The sequence below is a fragment of the Lithobates pipiens genome, unplaced genomic scaffold, assembly GCF_037356315.1.
Source record: "Lithobates pipiens isolate NorthernLeopardFrog02 unplaced genomic scaffold, aLitPip1_a1.2 Scaffold_8, whole genome shotgun sequence".
Lineage (NCBI taxonomy): Eukaryota > Metazoa > Chordata > Amphibia > Anura > Ranidae > Lithobates > Lithobates pipiens.
The window spans coordinates 485,356,786-485,377,748 of NW_027507903.1; the positions used below are offsets into that span (position 1 = coordinate 485,356,786).

Sequence of the window (20,963 nt, forward strand, 5' to 3'; positions counted from 1 at the left end):
TATTGCCAAATCATGATGGGGTAGTATTGGTGGCAATAGTGCCTCTAACTCAAATTGTGCGATAACTAAGGCACTTGTAACTATCACCATTGTAACTATGAAGTACGAAGGATCAAATTCCTCAAAGAGTGCCCAGGTCAGTCTGGAATACATAAAAGGGGGGCTACACCCCTGCGAATCCAAGTTTGGCTAAGAATAGTAAAAGGAATAGAGAAAGGAAGGAAAGAGAGCGAGTAAAATCCATACCAGGCGCATCACGCCAGTCGATTCAGAAAATATCTCATGCATTAGGGACCTGCAAGTAGGCAAGCCAAGGGGACCATGTTTTATCGAATAGGGATTGTTTGTTGCGTAGTACAGTCATTATTTTTTCATTCAACATGATCCACGTGAGCTTGTGTTTTAAAATTATGGCCATGTCTATAACAGGACTTTTGCATGTTGTGGCAATTTTGGCATGCAAAATTTTCTAAGGTTATCCTGCGTTATGTCTCCGTGTGGGCATGTCCATGACCGCCTGGGTTCCCATGGAGTGGGTTGAATAATGCCGGGAACCATTCAACCTGGAAGAGTTGTGACAGCCAGCAAAGGAGGAGTACGTGGATGGAGGGGGTGGAGAACCGAAACCCATGGAATTTCGTTTTAGTGTAAACGGCTAACTTGCTTATTCACTGTCCCTTGTGCTATAGTTGCTAACAGCCTGTTCTGTTTGTTAACAAGTGGCTTCTGTTCTCTAGTCTCGTGGAAAGGAAATCTGCATTTCATTCCGTCTTTGCGGATTTCTCTTAAAAAATAATCCTCTTCCAGAAAAGACCAGTTTCTCATGAGCTGCTGAGTACCATGGGTTGTGCTGCGCTTTGTATGAGTGACAAAGTGTTAATTACCATGTGATTTATTTTTTATGCAGCTGCAGACATAACTTCCCTTTCAATAGTTAAAACTGATGTTTAATCTGCTTATATTTTGCCTTCCCTGGTTCCACCTCTCATTCCTCCCCCATCAACATAAGGACATTTTTTAATCAAATCTCTCATTTTTCATTGCATGCCTTATTTTAGATCCACTAGGCAACACTAAAGTGAGTTATACTGCAGGAGATTGAACACTAGCAGACAAAGTTGTTTATCAGCCAGATATAACCTCTGCTACTCCCATCATTCTCTAGTTTTGTGCAAGTGTCTTAGGAGAATTGACGTCTTCTCTCTCTGAGAGAAGCAAACCCTTTCTACTAGATGTTTCCTCTTTCTTTTTTTTTCTTCTATCGAGATCATTTTTTTCAGTCAGGCTTCTTCGCTTTTTTTTTTTTTTGCAGTTTTGTGGACTGGCTGAACCATGGCTTAGTCTTGGAGGCTGTAACCAAACAGATGAGCATTTCAGTTTGCTGCTTTGCCTTTCACTTTCCAGTCACAAAGTGGGGGTGGGGAGTAGACCTGAAAGTGAAAGTATCCTCCCCTGCCAAGCCTGGGTGTGCTGTGTGTGTGTAAATCTTGGGACTGGTTGGATTCGGCAGATAAAACAGCTCACATATATGTATTTAATGTAAAATATTTAGGTATGCTCCTAGTACATGTGTTTCCAGTTTAACATTTCCCTTTGCTTCACGCAGGTTGACTGGGTGCAGTGCGATGGCGGCTGCGACGAGTGGTTCCACCAAGTTTGTGTTGGTGTCTCTTCTGAGATGGCAGAGAACGAGGATTACATCTGCACGAACTGTACTCGCAAGAGAGTCCAGGGACCTTGTCCCCCCTGCCCTCCCAGCCTGAGTTGCCCACCAGGGTTTCCTATGCCGAGCATCGAGGTGAAACAGGAAGTCAGCTAGCATCACAGACTCTTCTGATGTAGACTTTGGCAGCTCCTTTTCTTCTGTAGCTCTAAAAAGTACCATACTCTACCTGTGTCTGTAGAGCCACTCATGTTAGGTAGCCCCCTTTCTGCACCGTGTGTTCTACATAAGGGGAGGCCCCAGACACGGGCAGATTTCTGTGGTCAGTTGGAGAAACCCAGTCATCAAACTGTCCTCATGCCTTGGGCTGTTTTGGACCCTTTTGCAGGTTGAACTCGGTAGCTTTGAAAGCATTGACGGCTTAACCCAAATCCTTTTTTTTTTTTCATAATTTCGTAACGGTTTCAGTCTCTCCTGAAACTTCTTAAAGCAACTTTTTATAATGAATGCCCATTCCCCACAAACCCGGGCACAATGCACAGGGAGTGTTTGCTCGCTCAGGTGATAGTATGTTTTCCTTTTATGCTTTTTGTGTCAATGCTGTAACTTGGATGCAGAGCAAGAGAGATTGACCATCGTTACAAAGAGCTGGACCACTTTCTAAATGCTTCCAACAGTTGTATGGCACCATCATAGTGCAAATCAATGGTTTTGCATCTCATCAAGGAGCTCCTGCACATATGGTTAATCTTGCCGACAGTGCAGAAAGATTGCCATTTCCCGAAGAGGGCAGGTGGAAGGATTGCAGTAGTCTTTGGTTTCAGAAAAGCCCAGGGTAGAATAAAAAAACCTTAGACCTTTCCTGGCCTGGTTTCCCTCCTAAGACTACTGACTGTTTAAAAATTTTCTCCCATAGTACAAGATTGTTTGTAAACCGGAGATCAAGGAGTCTTCGAAAAGCCTTTTTTTCTTTGTCGTTGTTTTTCCTTTGCGATATACATATTTTATCAAAAAAATTGAAGTGAAAAACATTTAAGACTCTGGGTGGATAGATACATTATTTATAAAAATTTGGTGAACGTTTGCTTTTGGTTTTGTTAGCTTGAGTAAAAATCTGGTATTGAGAGTCCTTTTTGGTATTGAGAGATAATTTTGTCATTATACCCTTTAAAGAAGAGGATGAATACTTTACTTGCCATCTGCACAGTTCAGCACTGCGTCGCTGCAAAGAACTGCAACAGAGGATACATTAGAGTCCTGCGGTCAGAGGGAGGTAACAGTAAGATCTGCTAGGACCACGAAGATCAAGACTCCCGGAAGTGTCGGTTTCCTTCAGATGTTGGGCTACCAGTTCTCTGCAGCAGTGGCAGGAGAGTACAACTGGCCATAGTTGGGTCAAAATTCGGGCAGTTCAGCAGGGACCCATCAAATTTAAATCATGTGTAGCCACTCCCGCTCGACAGAAGGTATGGTCAGCTTTAGGTTCCCAGAAATGTGACAGGACGTGAGTGACAACTGCCTTAGTCGGGATTTCCCTTCATTTTGTTGTGGCCACAGGACAGGAAGTGAAGGAAGATCTCCCTAATAGAATATAGCTGGGGTAAAAAGTTTGATATATGAAGGGTCTTGCAGAAATAAAATTAACAACATTCCCACAAAGTACAACACATGGTATAAAATGAGGTGTTATGTGTTGAATGACATTGTTTTCTGCAGCTTTTGGACTGTCCTTACACAGTTTAGTAATGGTCACTGCTAGGTCATAGTAATTATATATGCCGTATACAGTGCCTTGTAAAAGTATTCATACCCCTTGAAATTTTCCACATTTTGTCATTTTACAACCAAAAATATAAATGTATTTTATTGGGATTTTATATGATAGACCAACACAAAGTGGCACAAAATGATAAATCGTTTTCAAATTTTTTTACAAATAAATATCTGAAAATTGTGGTGTGCATTTGTATTCGGCCCCCATGAGTCAATAATTTGTAGAACCACCCTTTGCTGCAATTACAGCTGCAAGTCTTTTTGGGGATGTCTCTACCAGCTTTGCACATCTAGAGTGACTTTTTTGCCCATTCTTCTTTTCAAAATAGCTCAACCTCTGCCAGATTGGATGGAGAGCGTCTGTGAATAGCAATTTAAGTCTTGCCACAGATTCTCAATTGGAATTAGGTCTGGGCTTTGCCTGGGCCATTCTAATACATGAATATGCTTTGATCTAAAACATTACATTGTAGCTATGGCTATATGTTTAGGGTCTTAGTCCTGCTGGAAGGTGAACCTCTGCCCCAGTCTCAAATCTTTTGCAGGCTTTCTTTTAAGATTGCCCTTTATTTGGCTCCATCCATCTTCCCATCAACTCTGACCAGCTTCCCTGTCCCTGCTGAAGAAAAGCATCCCCACAACATGATGCTGCCACCACGTTTCACGGTGGGGATGGTGTGTTCAGGGTGATGTGCAGGGTTACCTTTCTGACAAACATAGCGTTTTGCTTTTAGGCCAAAAAGTTAAATTTTGGTCTCGTCTGACCAGAGCCCCTTCTTCCCCATGTTTGCTGTGTCCCCCACAAGGCTTCGCACAAACTGCAAATGGTACTTCTTATGGCTTTTTTTCAACAATGGCTTTCTTCTTGTCACTCTTAAGGCCAGATTTGTGGAGTGCATGACTAATAGTTGTCCTGTGGACAGATTCTCCCATCTGTAGATTTCTACAGCTCCTCCAGAGTTACCATGGGCCTCTTGGTTGCTTCTCTGATTAATGCTCTCCGTGGACAGCCATGTCTTGGTAGGTTTGCAGTTGTGCCATACTCTTTCCATTTTCACATGGTGGATTAAACAGTGCTCCGTGAGATGTATGAAAGCTTGGGATATTTTATTATAACCTAACCCTGCTTTAACCTGCCTGGCGGTAATCCAAAGTGTGGCTTGGGGTTAAATTTCAGTACCATTAGCAGTAGCCCCAAGCCACACTCGGGATTGCAGGGGTGAACAGCGGCGCTAGATATGATGATAACTTATATAGCAACTAGAATATAGGTATACATAAAGTGTGTGTGTGTGAGAGTGAGTGTGAGTGAGTGTGAATAAGCACACATAATATTAAAACATTTGTTTAAAACATAATGTTCATCAATGATCCAAGATCTTGTATGATTAGCACCTGGAGGCAGCTCCCTTAGAGTGAAGCGATGGGCTCTGTGTAGAAATGGGAACAGAGGGGTACCAGAGTGCAGTATAAATCGTATATTTAATAAAAACAAGTAGTAACTCACAGGTTAAATTAGATGAGTTCAGTATGTGGTGAAAATCGCCAATCCTGGAGTCTCATAAATGTCTTCCCTTTGCAACCTGGGGCACTGGGGTGATTTTACAGGGATCAAGAGAATGCTGGGAACCAGGAGGCAGGAAACAAGAAGCAGCTGGTTGTGACGTCACAGGAACAGGAAATGTGATTATTCACAGTGGCAAGGAATGGTAATGCATTTCGAAGCTACAGCTTCTTCATCAGACCATGATTGTCTGGCAAACCTGGAAGTCTTAAATACAGAGGAAATAGAAACGGAGAGATCTGATTAGCTGGCCAGCCCGTCAATCAAATAGACAGATTTAAAGATACACTGGAGATTGCATTGCAGAATCCTGGTCCAGGTTACTTACCTTGTCCCCAGGATCCTGTAATGTCCCCCCGCTGTGGCTGTGTGATGGGCTCCGTTCCCTGCGAGCGTGGCAACGCATGGGGGCAGCGCCCATTGGCGAATTCAAAAAGTACAAAACACATACAGTACACTGTAATCTTATAGATTACATTACTGTATCAAATCATTTCACATCCCTTTTTGTCTAGTGCCCTGCATGCACTTTTCTATTATAAATACTGTTCTTTCTGCCTGAAAACTTGAGATTGTCCATGGCTACCAAAAAGTCTCCCTTTACATCAAAAGCGGTTTTAGACCAGCTAGAAAACAGCGATAGTAAATTAGAAAACTTGCATAATTGAGCGATAGTGAATCGTGGGGAAATTAATTTAATTTTTATTATATTATTATTTTTTATAATTGTTTATACAGTGGTGTGAAAAAGTGTTTGCCCCCTTCCTCATTTCCTGTTCCTTTGCATGTTTGTCACACTTAAGTGTTTCGGAACATCAAACCAATTTAAACAATAGTCAAGGACAACACAAGTAAACACAAAATGCAATTTGTAAATGAAGGTGTTTATTATTAAAGGTGAAAAAAAATCCAAACCATCATGGCCCTGTGTGAAAAAGTGATTGCCCCCTAAACCTAATAACTGGTTGGGCCACCCTTAGCAGCAACAACTGCAACCAAGCGTTTGCGATAACGTGCAATGAGGCTTTTACAGCGTCCTGGAGGAATTTTGGCCCACTCATCTTTGCAGAATTGTCCTAATTCAGTTACATTAGAGGGTTTTCAAGCATGAACGGCCTTTTTAAGGTCATACCACAACATCTCAATAGGATTCAGGTCAGGACTTTGGCTAGGCCACTCCAAAGTCTTCATTTTGTTTTTCTTCAGCCATTCGGTGGTGGACTTGCTGGTGTGTTTAGGATCATTGTCCTGCTGCAGAACCCAAGTTCGTTTCAGCTTGAGTACACGAACAGATGGTCGGACATTCTCCTTCAGGATCTCTTGGTAGACAGCAGAATTCATAGTTCCTTTTATCACGGCAAGTCTTCCAGGTCCTGAAGCAGCAAAACAGCCCCAGACCATCACACTACCACCACCATATTTTACTGTTGGTATAATGTTCTTTTTATGAAATGCAGTGTTCCTTCTACGCCAGATATACTTGGACACACATCTTCCAAAGAGTTCCACTTTTGTCTCATCGGTCCACAGAATGTTGTCCCAAAAGTCTTGGGGATCATCAAGATGTGTTGTGGAGAAATTGAGACGAGCTTTGATGTTCTTTTTGCTCAGCAGTGGTTTTCTCCTTGGAACTCTGCCATGCAGGCCATTTTTGCCCAGTCTTTTCCTGATGGTGGAGGCATGAACGCTGACCTTAACTGAGGCAAGTGAGGCCTGCAGTTCCTTGGACGTTGTTGTGGGGTCTTTTGTGACCTCTTGGATGAGTCGTCGCTGCGCTCTTGGGGTAATTTTGGGCGGCCGGCCACTCCTGGGAAGGTTCACCACTGTTCCATGTCTTCGCCATTTGTGGATAATGGCTCTCACTGTGGTTCGCTGGATTCCCAAAGCTTTGGAAATGGCTTTATAACCCTTTCCAGACTGATAGATCTCAATTACTTTCTTTCTCAATTGTTCCTGAATTTCTTTGGGTCTCGGCATGATGTGTAGCTTTTAAGGATCTTCTGGTGGACCTTACTGTGTCAAGCAGCTCCTATTTAAGTGATGCCTTGATTGTGAACAGGTGTGGCAATAATCAGGCCTGGGTGTGGCTAGAGAAATTGAACTCAGGTGTGGACAACCACAGTTATAGTATGTTTTAACAAGGGGGGCAATCACTTTTTCACACAGGGCCATGATGGTTTGGATTTTTTTTCACCTTTAATAATAAACACCTTCATTTACAAATTTCATTTTGTGTTTACTTGTGTTGTCCTTGACTATTGTTTAAATTGGTTTGATGTTCCGAAACACTTAAGTGTGACAAACATGCAAAGGAACAGGAAATGAGGAAGGGGGCAAACACTTTTTCACACCACTGTAGTTATTTATTATATTATAATTTATGATTTCGTGTTTCAAACTTTATCATACCCGGGATGTCTACTAAACTCTTGTTTGGAAAGATTTAAGTGTGTTTATACCAGGAATTACAGGCCTACAATCTAAAATGCCAAATTTCTATGCAAAACAATGTACCGCTTTTGAGATTCAAAAATCTGACACAATCATTCCGCCAGGGAGGTTAAACTTCTCCGCAACTTTATCCCTGACCTGTCTGGTGTGTTCCTTGGCCTTCACGATGCTGTTTGTTCACTAAGGATCTCTAACAAACCTCTGGGGGCTTCACAGAACAGCTGTATTTATACTGGGATTAAATGACATACAGGTGGACTCTATTTACTCATTTGGTGACTTCTAAAGGCAATTGGTTCCACTAGATTTTAGTTAGAGGTATACGATTGAAGGGGGCTAAATACAAATGCATGCCATACTTTTCAGATATTTGCAAAAAAAAAAAATTAAAACCATTTATCATTTTCCTTCCACTTCACAATTATGTGCCATTTTGTGTTGGTCTATCACATAAAATTCCAATAAAATACATTTACGTTTTTGGTTAAACCATGACTAAATTTGGAAAATTTCAAGGGGTATGAATACTTTTTCAAGGCACTGTATGTGTTACATTCCTCTATGTAATGCCAATTTGAGTACATTGCAGCAAAATGAACAAAAAAAAAAAAAAAAAAAGGAATCAAGTATGGCCATCCTAAATTAGCCTATACAAGACATCTACTGAGATGATGGATCTCATACTAGCTTTGACTCGTTAATGTAATTTCAGAGGCTTTCATTCAAATAGTTGCTGGTGATCTCTCCGTGAAGGACCTTGTTCAGGCACTTCCTTTAAAGGGTGACCAAGGTGTCCCAATCATTGTCCCTGTGTTGCATCCTTTTCTAGTGGTGATTTCAAGCAGCCATGCTGACATACATTGCACAGCCATGGTCCACTACTGTCACTATAAGGAAGTAGGTCCAGAGCAATGACATGCAGCCAACAATGGAACACGTGCATGTTAACAGCAAGTGGTTGAAAGAGGCTAAATGAGATCAACAGCACTGAGATGGGGGGAAAAAAATAAAACATTTGAAAACAGATTTTTTTTGGGGGGAAAAAAAAAAGCAATTGTTTATTCTACACCCGCACAGATAAAACAAAATGTAATCTATTTAGGGTTTGCATTGTTTAAATAGACTTAATCTCCAGGCCTATAGATAAAACACAGCAATTTAAACACTTCACATTGTAAAAGTCAAACATTCACCTTTTATGATGGAGTACAATGAGGTAACTTTCCATTCCATGGATAAGTTCCTCTGCTGCAAACACCCAACATGTCTGAATATCCACGGGGTTCGCAAAATGTCGGAGATTTACCTGAAGATTGTCTCAAGCTGGAGCCTGGAGGTGAGATAAGAAATCTGCTCACTTTTCATTTTTTTTTTTTTGTAGATATTGATGTATTTGGGGTAATGTAAAGAAACCATAATAACTGCTTTCCGTCCCACTTTAGCCACTTGCTCACCAGGCCTTTTTCTGACATTTGTTGTTTTACAAGTAAAAAAATCTGTATCTTTTGCTAGAAAATTACTTAGAACCCCCAAATAGTATATATTTTTTTTAACCAGAGACCCTAGAGAATAAAATGGCGGTCATTGCAATATTTTATGTCACACTGTATTTGAGCAGCGGTATTTCAAACGCAGTCTTCTTTGGAAAAAAATACACTTTAATGAATTAAAACAAAAAAAAAAATATTTACCCCAATTGTTTGGTATAATGTGAGATGATGTTATGCTGAGTAAGTAGATTGATAAAAAGAAAAAACTGTAAGTGCAAATATTTGTGTACATTATGTAATATAACAGGCAATATAAGAGCAATAACAGCTCAATAGTCCATACAGCAACAGTTCTTAAGGCGAGGAGGCAGCTGTCCTCAGAGAAAAGCCAGCTCTGTAAGCAGATTGAGGAAGGGGGAGAGACACAGGAAGCGCCAACCTGAGTGTAGTATATTAGATACGATTTATTAGCAAAGAAAGTAATGCACTTACAGGAAATAACATAAAAACAGGCTCATCTGTAAATGGTGGTGTCTGCAGGTGTAGATCGGCATCCAAAACGAGCGTCCACGGATCTGGCAGATGACTGGGGGAGCCTCAATCCGTCCTGTGGCCGCCAAAAAGTCGGTCTGGGCCACTGTGGAGCGCAGGGAGATGACGTCACCTGGAAGCAGTAATACTGTACCCAAATACATTTTTTGTCCTTTATTTCATACAAATAGAGTAACCTCTGAGTTAATTCTTTGCGCTATAAATGAAAAAAAGACCAAAAATTTGGAAAAAAAACAACACATTTTTCTTTCTTTCTGTGATAAAATTTTGCAAATTATAAATTTTTCTTCATACATTTTGGCCACAATTTATACTGCTACGTATCTTTGGTTAAAAAAATAACCCAAATTAGTGGATATTATTTGGTCTTTGTGAAAGTTGGAGTCTACAAGCTGTGGTGCAAATCAAAAAATTGATCACACCTGATGTACTGGTGGCCTATCTCATTTCTTGCAACCCAAAGGCCCCTTTCACACTGGGGCAGTTTTCAGGCGCTACAGCGCTAAAAATAGCACCTGAAAAAAACTGGCCCCTTTCACACTGGAGTGGTGCGCTAGCAGGACGGTGAAAAAAGTCCTGCTAGCCGCATCTTTGGAGCGGTGAAAGGAGCAGTGTATTCACCGCTAATACCCATTGAAATCAATGGGACAGTGCGGCTATGCCGCCGGGAAAGCGCCGTGGGCGGTTTTAACACTTTTTCGGCCACTAGTGGGGGTTAAAGCCACCCCACTAGCGGCCGCAGACCGCCGCTAAAACGATGGTAAAGCGCTGCTAAAAAATAGTGGCGCTTTACTGCCGACGGCCGCACTGCCCTAGTGTGAAATGGGCCTAACAAGCCAGGAAAGTACAAATACTCCCCAATGACCACTTTTTTGAAAGTAGACATTCCAAGGTATTCAGTAAGAAGCATGGTGAGGTTTTTGATGTCATTTATTTTTTCCCACAATTCTTTGTATAATTAATATTTTTTTTCCCCACAAAATTGTCATTGTAATAGGTTATTTCTCTCACATGACATGTGTATACCACAAATTACACCACAAAATACATAACTCCTCTGGAGTATTGCGATACCACATGTGTGGGACTATTTCACAGTCTAGCCACATAGAGAGGCCCAACATGCAGGGAGCACCATCAGGTGTTCTAGGAGCAAAAATTACAGATCTAACTTGTTAACTACCTATTACACTTTTGAAGGCCCTGGAGCACCAGGACAATGACACTGATGTGGCACTGATGGCACATGACACTAATGTGGCACTGATGACACGTGACACTGACAGATGGCACAAATATGTGGCACTGATGACAGATGGCACTTATACGTGGTTCTGGGGACACTGAAAACAGGTGGCACTGGGGACACTGATAACAGATGGCACGTGACACTGACAGGTGGCACTGGGGACAGATGGCACTGATAGGTGGCACTGGGGACAGATGGCACTGATAGGTACTGTGGGCACTGTGTTGTGTTAGTGTGGCATTGTAATTTATGATTTTTTCACTCACGCTGCAGCACAGAAGCTCTCCTTCCTCACACGCGGTCTCTGTGTGAGGAGGGAGAGCTGGTGTCCAGTCAAATACTGTCCCCCGTCAGATAGTGTCCGCTGTGTACTGTGCATGTGCAATACCCATGACAAGCAGATTTAGAAAATATCCGAAGATGAACGGCGCCTGCGCCGTGATTTCAGGTTCAAGCCCCACCATCCAAGTGGAGTTAGAATATAAAAGAGCCGAGCGAAGCGAGGCCATGCCCAAAGCATGGTGAGTGGCCCTCTAACTACGTGCAGTCCTATGTCCACTTGGATGGTGGGGCTTGCACCTGGACTCACGGCGCAGGTGCCGTTCATCTTCGGAGATTTTCCGAATCTCCTTGTGCTCCGTACTGCGCAGGCGCTGCGCCTGCGAAGTACACAGCGGATACTATTCGATAGGCAGACATTTTTTGACAGAACAGGCAATGAGAGATGATCTCATATGATTACATATGAGATTATCTCTCATTAGACACTCTGATCGAGTGCTAAATGGCCGCTGTGATTGGCTGTGTCTAAGGGACACGGTCAACATAGATTTCCCCCGATGCGCCACCGCGGCAGCGCGCAAGGAGGAAGTAAACAGGAGGACGTCCATGAAAGCTCTCCCAGCAATTGAGTTCCGCGCTGTAGCCATCTTTCGGCTATAGCACAGCTACATATTGGTTAAGAGCACAGCAATAAATAAATGTGAGTTTAAAGTGGAAGTAAACCCTCCTATTATTTTCAGCCATGGAAGCTGCCATCTTGGTCTCTGTTTAATCTTCAACTGCCATGATGCTGCACATGTAATCAGTTATGACACCAGCCATTGGATGGTGTGACAGTTTGGTTAAGAGCACAACTAATGTGACAGTTAGCATTTCCGGCATGCCGGGAATGTAACTGTTTTTTGGAACTATTAAATCGTTGGGTTTACTTCCGCTTTAAATGGAAACATAATGTTCATATAACTATCCATAAATAAAACAGAGAAGGGTATGGAGCCCACTGAGTTAATAAAAACATATATATTATATAATTATTATTATTTATGCGCAATACCATTTCTCTATACATTTTTTATTGTGATTATTATGGTTTTGCATATGTGCACATGCTTGTATATATGTGTGTGCATATATGTATGTATGCGCATATGTGGCCAATCAATTGTCACTTGTCTAACGATGCCTTTTATGATTTCTTAATTATCTTGTGAAAGCTTTTATTATTATTTTATAATTTAATACACGGGCGTGTATATGCTATTTATACGCGTATACATGTTGTGACTATGAGAGAGAGAGAGGTGTGTGTGTATGTATATATATGTGTGTGTGTATATGTACAGTGGGGATCGAAAGTTTGGGCATCCCAGGTAAAAATGTGTATTAATGTGCTAAACAAAGCCAAGGAAAAATGGAAAAATCTCCAAACGGCATCAAATTACAGATTAGACATTCTTATAATATGTCAAAAAAAGTTAGATTTTATTTCCATCATTTATACTTTCAAAATTACAGAAAACAAAAAAATGGCGTCTGCAAACTTTTGGGCACCCTGCAGAGTTAATATCTTGTACTGCCCCCTTTGGCAAGTATCACAACTTGTAAACGCTTTTTGTAGCCAGCCAAGAGTCTTTCAATTCTTGTTTGAGGTATCTTTGCCCATTCTTCCTTACAAAAGTATTCCAGTTCTTTGAGATTTCTGGGCTATCTGTCATGCACTGCTCTTTTAAGGTCTATCCATAGATTTTCAATAATGTTGAGGTCAGGAGATTGGGAAGGCCATGGCAAAACCTTCAGTTTACGCCTCTTGATGTAATCCCCCGTGGATTTTGAGGCGTATTTAGGATCATTATGCATTTGTCTCTTTAACTTCAGATTTTTCACAGATGGCATCAAGTTACCATCCAAAATTTGGTGAAATTTTATTGAATCCATTTTTCCTTCTACTCGTGAAATGTTCCCTGTTCCACTGGCTGCAATACAACCCCAAAGCATGATTGATCCACCCCCATGCTTAACAGTTGAACAGAGGTTCTTTTCATTAAATTCTGTGCCCTTTCTTCTCCAAACGTACCTTTGCTCATTCCGGCCAAAAAGTTCTATTTTAACCTCCATCGGTCCACAGAACTTGTTTCCAAAATGCCTCAGGCTTGTCTATATGTTCATTTGCAAAGTTCAAACGCTGATTTTTGTGGTGAAGACGTAGAAGAGGTTTTCTTCTGATGACTCTTCCATGAAGACCATATTTGTACAAGTATCTCTATAGTGGAACAGTGTACTACAACTCCAGTGTCTGCCAGATCTTTCTGGAGGGATCATGCAGTCAAACGTGGGTTTTGAATTGCTTTTCTCACAATCCTGCAAGCTGTTCTGTCTGATATTTTTCTTGGTCTTTCAGATCTTGCTTTGACTTCCACTGTTCCTGATGACTGCCATTTCTTAATTACATTCCGAACAGAGGATATTGACATCTGAAAACGCTTTGCTATCTTCTTATAGCCTTCTCCAGCTTTGTGAGCATTAACTATTTTTAGTTTTCTAGACAACTGCTTAGAAGAACCCATGGTGCTGATTGTTGGGGCAAGGTCAGATGAGTCTGGCCATTTAAAACCTTTGAGATTGACATCACCTGGTCTTCCCAGACGATGATTGAGAACAATCCATGACACTGGCAGGTCTCAGCTTTGCAAAGGGGGCAGTGCATGCTATAAAATCTGCAGGGTGCCCAAACTTTTGCAGAGGCCATTTTTTTGTTTTCTGTAATTTTGAAAGTGTAAATGATGGAAATAAAATCTAACATTTTTTGACATATTATAAGAATGTCTAATCTGTAATTGGATCCCCACTGTGTGTGTGTGTGTGTGTGTGTGTGTGTGTGTGTGTGTGTGTGTGTGTATGTATGTGTGTGTGTATATATATATATATATATATATATATATATACACACACACAAAGGGCTGTGGAAATTAAAGATTAATTCCTGGATTAATCGTTCATTTTTTTTTTTTTTTTGATCGATCAAAAAAAAAATCAATTAGATCTTTTCTTTCTACCCATGACCTGACGTCCTTGCTGAGATCTAAGGAGACCAATGCTTTACGGTGAGAGTGATTAGTTAGCCCGGACATGGAGGAATTGTCCCGCTACTGTGGGAAAAAAATGATGTCAGTTCTACAGTTTGAATTTAAAATGTTTTGTATGAACTGTGAAGTTAGGTCATGGATTGTGGAAACTAACTAGTGTCGGGTGATTGTATATAGTGTATACCATATTTACCACTGACTAATGCAGAGTTGCAGTGCAAGGAGATCAGCTAAAAGTAGTTGGATCTGTATGTGCGTTATAATTAATCAAAATTAGTTGATCAAATTTTTTTTTTAATTGATTAATCGAACACGAAAATTTAAATCAGTAACCATCCTAATAAAAAAAAAAAAATATAATAAAAAAAAAAAATATATATATATATATATATATATATGTGTGTGTGTGTGTGTGTGTGTGTGTGTGTGTGTGTATGTATATATGTGGTTTTATGAACTCTGCGGGCTCCATCCCATTCTCTTTTTTATTTATGGATACTGGGTAGGTTTAATATTTAGTGTCAGGCTGACCCATTTTGTGATTAGTGATCACATCACCATCAGGTGAGCTGGAGCCCAGACATATAAATACCACCAGTCCAGCACTTCCCCCATATGTCACCATCAGGAATACCTCCTCTGTGTGAACAATTTCTAAACTGTAGCTTGCGGTACAGTGCAAGTAAATCGTAATGACTTTCCACAAAGACTGGTCATCACAAAATGTAAAAAGGGGGGGGGGGGGGGTTCAGCAAGTTTGCGCAATGACGAAATCGTGGCCTTTAAATAGAAGGATTAGTGGGATATCTGTCATTTCTTCCATCCTCAAAGACACCTCAGTGGAAATCTAGGGACCTATTTGCATACACAAATACAATCAATTATTGGGAGGTGTAGATTTAAATAATGGAATGATAAAGTCCTACCCGGGCAGTGGCCACAAGAAGATTAATTCACTGGTTTAACAAAGTGTCCATCTACTTATTTATATTGGCAAAATTACAACTCTTATGCCTCGTTTCCACTGAGCGGATCAGTTCGGTACGCTATTTTAAGTGTTTCCATTATGAAAGCGGCCCATACAACCGAACCATACCGCACCATTCAGGGTCCTGCTTCAGATGTGGGGCCATAGAAAATGGTCTGGTATAGTTAGGGCGGAGCTACGATACATTCCACTGATTGGCAGACAGAAAAACATCTGCCAATCAGTGTGAGGCCACGCTAGGCATTTTTTCTAAACCCCGTATGGCCCCTGGTGGTCCAACTTGCAGTGGAAACGCTCACCTGAATAGTCCAGACCATTCTAACCCTTCCAAACTGTACCGACCCGAACCAATCCACTCAGTGGAAACAAGGCATTACTTCATCTACAGGGCCATGGGAAGAATTGACTCCTTCCTAAAATACCAAGAAGAGGTTGTAACAGACCTTATTTACCAGCATGGCCCTGCACCTGAAAACCTGTGAGAGACACTTCCCCAATAGTATGTATCCCTCCTACCAACACAGGCCAAAGACTCCCCAAAAATGTTGCGCATGCATCAAAGATGGAGTAAGGCATGACACACGTTACCATTGTCCCTTACAACCTGGCCTCTGCATAGTAGACTGCTTCTGTCACTACCATACCTCACTACAATATTAGTGAAGTGATTCTGACTACCTGCATTTTGCCTGTACCGGCTGTTTTCTCAACCACGTTTCTGCCCCTGACCCGACTATTTGCCTGCATACTGAAACTGACCCTGGTCTGTTTATTGAACATGCTTCTGCCTGCCACCTGAATTGATCTGTCTCCATATTGACCACGGCTGCCTGAAATTACCTTGGCCTGTTAATCGCCCATGATTTTACCTGCCACCTGGACTGACCTTTTGCCTGCTTACTGACCACGTTGTTGCCTGCTGGTCGGACTGATCCTTTGGCTATTTGCTGACCATGTCTCTGCCTGCTGCATGTACTGACCCTAGCCTATTTATCGACCATGATTGTGCCTGCTGCTTGGACCAATACTTTTGCTGCTTGCTGACCATGTCCCTCCCTGCCATCAGTACTGACCCATCTGCATGTGCCACTGACTACATTCCTGCAAGACACCAGTCCCACCCACCCTCTGTGAACAACAGCACTACTGAAACAACAGATACTCTTTTGTTCACCACTTCGACAGACTCCTGTACTTCATGGCCGGTGAACACAGCATTGTGCTATGGTGGCAGACCTATACTAGTAGAATATGCCTGTTTGGCTTTTCGGAACGGGGACTGCTGCAGGTGAAGCTACACAAAGCTATATTCACTGATTACTTGCACAGAGGCAATCTTTATGGTATTTTTTCTATACAGTGTTGGTTGATTTTTCTGATAAGCAAGATGTAATTCCAGGTACATAATCCATCCAAACATTGAAAAAGGCTCACACATGTGGCATTCTCATACTTGGCAAGAGAAGCAGATGGTGTTTTGGTGTGTAATTATAAGTGTGAGAAGTAGTTAGGAAAATAGATGTGTAATTGGTAAATAGATGCTCCTTGGATTTTGGGCTTCTCTATGGGGTTGGGATGCGGAAAATTCTCACACAGGATATCCCCATATTTGGGATAATTAGCAGAATGTGTCTTGGGGCGTAATTGTAAGTATGCCTATGCTGTGTGTAAAATGTAACTTGTCAAAAAAAAATTACTTTCATTAATTTCCAAAGAATTTTGGCAAAAAGTACTACTTCAAAAAAAATGCACCCGCCTCTTACTAAATGGCTTAGACTGTCTACTTTCCATAAAGGGGTAATTTTGGGGGTATTTGTACTTGGCTTACATTTTAGGACCTCAAGAATTAAGATAGGCAGTCAGAACATCAGGATTGATCAATTTTTAAACATGAATACCATAGTTTGTAGACTCTAACTTTCTAAACAATATACCTATTTTTTTTTCACCAATTCAATGTAAGGCAATCTTTTGCCTGCATTTTTAAAGAAATATTTATTTGCAAAGTTTTATTACAGAAACGAAGAAACATTTTCCAGTCTTTTTTCTTTTATATAGCAAAAAAATAAAAATCACAACAAAAAAACAGTGGTGGCTAAATACCACCAAATGAAAGCTCTATCAGTCTCATAGAAGAGTATAACATTCATTTGGGTAAAGTGTTGCATTACTGAGTAATTGTCATTCAAAATGTGACAGTACTGAGAAATGCTAGTGCTGTCCCTAGTTTTTTTTTTAAATCTGAATTATATGTGATGAATCAGAACCCAATAGTTAAGTTGGTGAGGTAAAATAAGAAAAATATATACATAAAACTATTTTTCAGAAATAAAAAACTGATAATTGGCATGTGCATATGTATTCACCGCCTTTGTTATGAAGCCCATAAAAATCTCTGGTGCAACCAGTTACCTTCAGAACTCACATAATTAGTGAAATGATGTCCACCTGTGTGCAATCGAAGTGTCAAATGATCGGTCATTACATACACACCTTTTTGAAAGGCCCCAACACCTAAGCAAGAGGTACCACTAACCAAACACTGCCATGAAGACCAAGGAACTCTCCAAACAAGTAAGGGACAATGTTGTTAAGAAGTCAGGTTTAGGTTATAAAAAAAATATCCAAATCTTTGATGATCCCTAGGAGCACCATCAAATCTATCATAACCAAATGGAAAGAACATGGCACAACAGCATACCTGCAAAGATACGGCTACACACCAGAACTCACGGACAAGGAGGGCATTAATCAGAGAGGCAGCACAGAGATCTAAGGTAACCCTGGAGGAGCTGCTGAGTTCCACAGCAGAGACTGGAGTATCTGTACATAGGATGGCAATAAGCCGTACGCTCCATAGAGTTGGGCTTTATGGCAGAGAAGCCAGAAGAAAGCCATTACTTTCAGCAAAAAACAAAATGGCATGTTTTGAGTTTGCAAAAAGGCATGTGGGAGACTCCCAATATGTATGGAGGAAGGTGCACTGGTCCGAGACTAAAATTGAACTTTTGGCCATCAAAGAAAACGCTAGTCAACAGTCAGGGCTGGGAAACTGGTCAGAGTTGAGGGAAAGATAGATGGTAGGCTTGTGCAAATCGTTTCGTAACTAATGGTTTTTCGTAACTAATCGAAATTTGGATGAATTTTGCATCTGATGCATACGAATAAAAAAATAATGAATTTCAACTACTATGAAAGAAATTATAGCAGATATAATGAATGAATTCGACATGATTCGGTAATTCGTTAAAGATGTAATGAAACAAAAGTAAATCTTACAGTCCGATCAACTGATTAATTTTGTGCTGGAGGTTGGATTACTGGCAAAGTGCATTCCTGAGAACTGAGTGAGAAGGGTGTTGTATTTGAGCAGAGGAGAAGAGATATTGTCATTGTGTGTGTTAATAGATTCAATAAACAAACAACGTTCCAAAATACAAATCATTATCACGAATCAATATACATACATAAATATCGAATTTCAACGAATACAAAAGAAATTATAGCGGATATGAATGAATTTGACATGATTCGGTAATTCGTTAAAAATGGAATGAAACTAAAGGTTAACTCAAAGTAAATCTTATGCCGCGTACACACAAGCAGACTTTGCGTCAGACTAGGTCCGACTGTCTTTCCGACGGACCTTCGGCGGAGTTCCGAAGGACTTTCTGAATGAACGGACTTGGCCACACACAATCACACCAAAGTCCAGCAGATTCTAACGTGATGACGTACGACCGGAATAGAATAAGGAAGTTCATAGCCAGTAGCCAATAGCTGCCCTAGCGTCAGTTTTCATCGGTTGGACTAGCATACACACGAGCGGATTTCTCGATAGGAACTACAGTGCCTTGCGAAAGTATTCGGCCCCCTTGAACTTTTCAACCTTTTGCCACATTTCAGGCTTCAAACATAAAGATATAACATTTAAATTTTTTGTGAAGAATCACCAACAAGTGGGACACAATTGTGAAGTGGAACGAAATCTATTGGATTTTTTAAACTTTTTTAACTAATAAAAAAATGAAAAGTGGGGCGTGCAAAATTATCCAGCCCCCTTGCATTAACACTTTGTAGAGCCACCTTTTGCTGCGATTACAGCTGCAAATCGCTTGGGGTATGTCTCTATCAGTTTTGCACATCGAGAGACTGAAATTCTTGCCCATTCTTCCTTGCAAAACAGCTCGAGCTCAGTGAGGTTGGATGGAGAGCGTTTGTGAACAGCAGTTTTCAGCTCTTTCCACAGATTCTCGATTGGATTCAGGTCTGGACTTTGACTTGGCCATTCTAACACCTGGATACGTTTATTTGTGAACCATTCCTTTGTAGATTCTGCTGTATGTTTGGGATCATTGTCTTGTTGGAAGATAAATCTCCGTCCCAGTTTCAGGTCTTTTGCAGACTCCAACAGGTTTTCATCCAGAATGGTCCTGTATTTGGCTGCATCCATCTTCCCCTCAATTTTAACCATCTCCCCTGTCCCTGCTGAAGAAAAGCAGGCCCAAACCATGATGCTGCCACCATCATGTTTGACAGTGGGGATGGTGTGTTGAGGGTGATGAGCTGTGTTGCTTTTACGCCAAACATATCGTTTTGCATTGTGGGCAAAAAGTTGGATTTTGGTTTCATCTGACCAGAGCACCTTCTTCCACATGTTTGGTGTGTCTCCCAGGGGGCTTGTGGCAAACTTTAGACGAGACTTTTTATGGATATCTTTGAGAAATGGCTTTCTTCTTGCCACTCTTCCATAAAGGCCAGATTTGTGCAGTGTACGACTGATTGTTGTCCTATGGACAGACTCTCCCACCTCAGCTGTAGTTCTCTGCAGTTCATCCAGAGTGATCATGGGCCTCTTGGCTGCATCTCTGATCAGTCTTCTCCTTGTCTGAGCTGAAAGTTTAGAGGGACGGCCAGGTCTTGGTAGATTTGCAGTGGTCTGATACTCCTTCCATTTCAAAATGATCGCTTGCACAGTGCTCCTTGGGATGTTTAAAGCTTGGGAAATCTTTTTGTATCCAAATCCGGCTTTAAACTTCTCCACAACGGTATTACGGACCTGCCTGGTGTGTTCCTTGGTGTTCATGATGCTCTCTGTGCTTTCAACAGAACCCTGAGACTATCACAGAGCAGGTGCATTTATACAGAGACTTGATTACACACAGGTGGATTCTATTTATCACCATCAGTCATTTAGGACAACATTGGATCATTCAGAGATCCTCGCTGAACTTCTGGAGTGAGTTTGCTGCACTGAAAGTAAAGGGGCCGAATAATTTTGCACGCACCACTTTTAAGTTTTTTATTTGCTAAAAAAGTTTAAAATATCTAATAGATTTCGTTCCACTTCACAATTGTGCCCCACTTGTTGGTGATTCTTCACAAAAAATAAAAATTTTATATCTTTGTTTGAAGCCTTAAATGTGGCAAAAGGTTGAAAAGTTCAAGGGGGCCGAATACTTTCGCAAGGCACTGTAGGGCTCGATAGGAATCCCAGGAACTTCGAGCGATCAGGCTATGCCTCTCCACATGGTCGATGAGACTACAAGGACGTCCGATCAGGATCCAGTCAGACAACACCACAGCGGTGGCATATGTCAACCATCAAGGAGGAATAAGAAGCTTGGCTGCAGCACGGGAGGTCGCTCACATCCTTCGATGGGCAGAGCGGCACGTACCGGCCCTGTCGGCCATATACATCCCGGGAGTAGAAAACTGGCAGGTGGACTATCTAAGTCGCCAGATGCTGAACCCAGGAGAGTTCAAGAGACAGACAAGAGATCCTTCCTTGGGTGGATGCGTCAGAGGCGTTGTTGGCTCCATTGGGAGCAGTACTGGCTGATTTACGCCTTTCCTCCGCTAAAACTG

The 20,963-nt window shown here is 41.3% G+C and overlaps 2 protein-coding genes across 7 annotated transcripts in view; both read left to right on the plus strand.

Moving 5' to 3' along the window:
- The window catches only part of KDM5A (lysine demethylase 5A), an 86,632-nt gene extending 83,840 nt beyond the window's left edge, over positions 1-2,792 (plus strand). For all 6 annotated transcript variants that reach the window (XM_077468951.1, XM_077468950.1, XM_077468948.1 and 3 more), the window contains one exon: positions 1,607-2,792. In XM_077468951.1, coding sequence (XP_077325077.1) covers positions 1,607-1,819 — 213 coding nt within the window. In that variant the 3' untranslated portion in view covers positions 1,820-2,792. The remainder of the gene's footprint in view (positions 1-1,606) is intronic.
- A 5,750-nt stretch (positions 2,793-8,542) lies between these two features.
- SLC6A13 (solute carrier family 6 member 13) overlaps positions 8,543-20,963 on the plus strand; it is a 145,790-nt gene continuing 133,369 nt past the window's right edge. Inside the window, exon 1 of the mRNA XM_077468955.1 lies at positions 8,543-8,787. Within this exon, the coding sequence (XP_077325081.1) occupies positions 8,715-8,787 (73 nt within the window). The 5' untranslated portion in view covers positions 8,543-8,714. The remainder of the gene's footprint in view (positions 8,788-20,963) is intronic.